We start from the raw sequence: 2,887 nt of genomic DNA, 5'->3' as shown, positions 1-2,887 counted from the left end.
CACACCTGGGGTGAGGAGGACTTTAAACCGGTTGCCGTGCTCGCGCCTGGGGTGAGGAAGGCCTAACCGATTACCTGCACTCGCACCTGAGGCGAAGAGGATTTTAACTTTAAAACTTTGCAAACTTTTATACTGATAACTTCTTTTTTATTGGGTGGCCTCATTAAAACCCCTCTTCTAGGAAAAAGAGTGCCCCTGAACTGTTCAAACTGTTTATACTAGCGCGAAAGCGCGACTACTTTACATTTTCAACTAAAATAAAACTTCAAGCGCGTGGCGTTCCACGTTCTGGGGATCGCCGATCTCCTCCCAGCACAACGACCTCCGATCGCTTCTCGTCCACACCCAGCGGTGGTGTCGAGGTAACATGGCACACACTTCTTTGCTGCTTGAGGCTGTTCTCGTATAAGCGTCTAGCTTCCTTCTGGTCCGACTTGATGGTGATTACTGCCCCCTCCGTCGACGACAACTTCAACTTCATGTGCCTCGTCGACGGTACAGCTCCCAATCTGTTGAGCGTCGGCCTTCCCAACAGTATGTTGTAGGCGGATGACCATTAGGTACTTAATTTTTTCAGTGCGGGCCACGGTCCCATCCGTGAACGTGGTCCTCAGCTCTATGTAGCCTCGTACCTCCACCTGGTCCCTTGCGAAGTCATACAAGCACCCCGGGTATGGCCTAAGATGATCAAGGGACAGCTGCAGCTTGTTGAACGTCGGCCAGAACATCACGTCCTTCGAGCTTCCCTGGTCCACGAGGACCCTGTGTACCTTTCTCCCTGTCGTGACGAGGGAGATGACTATAGGATCGTTGTCGTGGAGCACAACGTCCCGGAGATCCGCCTTTGTAAACGTAATGTCAGCATCGGGGGAATGATCTTCCACCGAGTCGACAGTCATCACCGACCGAGCGTACCTCTTCCTGTGAGAGGCTGTACACCCTCCTCCGGAGAAGCCCCCGGCGATCGTGTGCACCTCCCCATGCACAGGTACCTCGTGCTGCGGATCTTCTGCTGGTGGCCCCGACGTCCGATCACCTTGCGTCTCCCGCAAGTAATCGCTCAAAAAGCCACTTTTTACCAACTCCGCGAGTTGGTGTCCCAACGCCAAACAAGTGTGGAGTGAGTGGCCATAAGCCTGGTGAAACTCACACCACACGTTCTTCTTCCTTCCGAGTACCTTGTCAGTCTTCTCTGGTGCTCGCAACCTTGCCGCTATGGCTGGAATGGCAATCAGCTCCGCCAATTCCACCACAAAGTCAAACCTGGGGGGCGCATTGCTCTCCCTCGCGCGCCCCCTGCCTTGGTCCTTCCTAGGCTCGTAAGGGCGAGGCTTCCCCTGAGCCTTCTTTCCTTCTTTGGCCTCATGCATCCCCATTGGCTGCTGAGACCTGCTCGGTCCTCCGCGCGACTTGGTCGGGGCCGCGCTTCCCCTCTTCTCAGAAACCTCTGTTTCTGCCACAATGTGCGCCACAACACGACGCCTAATCTCTGCGAAGGTGCTGGGGGGATTTCTGATCAAAGATTCACTGAAAGGGCCCGGCAGAACCCCTTTCTTGAACGCATGCACCAGCATATCTTCATCTTTACTGGGCAGCCTCACTACCTGAGCTCCAAAACGACTAAGGTAATCCCTGAGGGACTCACATTGGTTTTTTCGCACGTCGAACAAATCATACGACACCACTGGGGTGCCCTGTTCACGATACACTGCTCCATGAACAACTTGGAGAACTGCTGAAACGAAGTGATGTGGCCATCTGGTAGGCTCACGAACCACTCCAGAGTAATCCCGCTCAGGGTGCTCATGAACAGCTTGCAATACACAGCATCTGAGCCCCCTAGAGAGCATCATCTGGGTGTGAAACGCTGTCAGATGCGTCTCTGGGTCCTCCACCCCTGTAAACGTGGCTTTCACCCCCACCAAGCCTGGTGGCACCACTACACTCATAATCTCATATGAGAAAGGCATGGGGAAAGTCCTGGGGGGAGACGGTGGCGGTGCCACCCTTTCCTCTGCTGCACATTCCTTCTACGCTTGCAGCGCCTTGCGCAACTCTTCATTTACTCTGTCCAACTCCTCATTTTTGCCCTGTGATGCAGCCAAGTCCGCCTGCATCCTTTCTTGTTCCATTCTTGACGCTGCTACATCATCTTGTAGCGCTCGCATCATTTCCAAGACCTGCGCCATTGTCACAGCTCCTTCTTCAGCTGATGGCGCGGGTGAAGTTTGCCTTGTCTTCCTCATTTTCTCAGCAAAGAATCTCAAGAACAAGCGAAATCTAACAGCAAAGCATGGATGGGATCACAAATTCACACGGGCCCCACGATGGGCGCCAAATGATCTCACAGGTGATTCGAACGCCGAAGGATTCGCCACGTCAAACTCTGTCTTCCGCAAGAACGCTCCAAGCACTCCACAAGAACTCCAAGCAAACCTGCGAAACATAACAAACGGCGCCTCTAGCGGCCGATTGCACTCCGACGCTCAAGTCAGCCTTGCTAAACCACCAAAGAACTAAGAACTAAGAATCTCAGCGAGATCGTGTGCACTCTGTGATTCTCTCTCTCTCTGTGTAAACTAGTAACTTGCAAGAATGAATCTTACCTCCCTCTGCATGAGCGCGAAATGCCTTTATATACTCTGTTGCGCGCCTAAGTTATTCGTGTACGAAGTAACTTAGTGCGTTTCTTTTACTAGGTGTCTCGTGTAACCTCAGCGTGAATACCAAGTGTGGCTTGGCTAAGCGCACGTACTGGGCATCACCTACCGTGTGAACGATCACCTCTGCTTGGCACCATGCACGTTATGGGTTAAGAGAACATCAATCACTGACTGGCTTACTAGCTCTCTTGGGCCACTCTCGTGCACAATACTACTAAACACTT

The 2,887-nt window shown here is 52.7% G+C and overlaps 1 protein-coding gene across 1 annotated transcript; it reads right to left on the bottom strand.

Annotated features, from left to right (window-relative positions):
• Positions 1-413: 413 nt before the first annotated feature.
• LOC137815775 (uncharacterized) lies at positions 414-1,970 on the bottom strand. The gene has a single exon (XM_068618888.2). It carries the CDS (start codon positions 1,968-1,970, stop codon positions 414-416), a length of 1,557 nt encoding a protein of 518 aa, XP_068474989.2.
• Positions 1,971-2,887: the final 917 nt, after the last annotated feature.

This window comes from Phaseolus vulgaris, chromosome 1 (genome assembly GCF_051622355.1).
Source record: "Phaseolus vulgaris cultivar YP4 chromosome 1, ASM5162235v1, whole genome shotgun sequence".
NCBI classification, from domain to species: Eukaryota; Viridiplantae; Streptophyta; class Magnoliopsida; order Fabales; family Fabaceae; genus Phaseolus; species Phaseolus vulgaris.
This window is presented reverse-complemented; position numbering and strand designations above follow the sequence as displayed.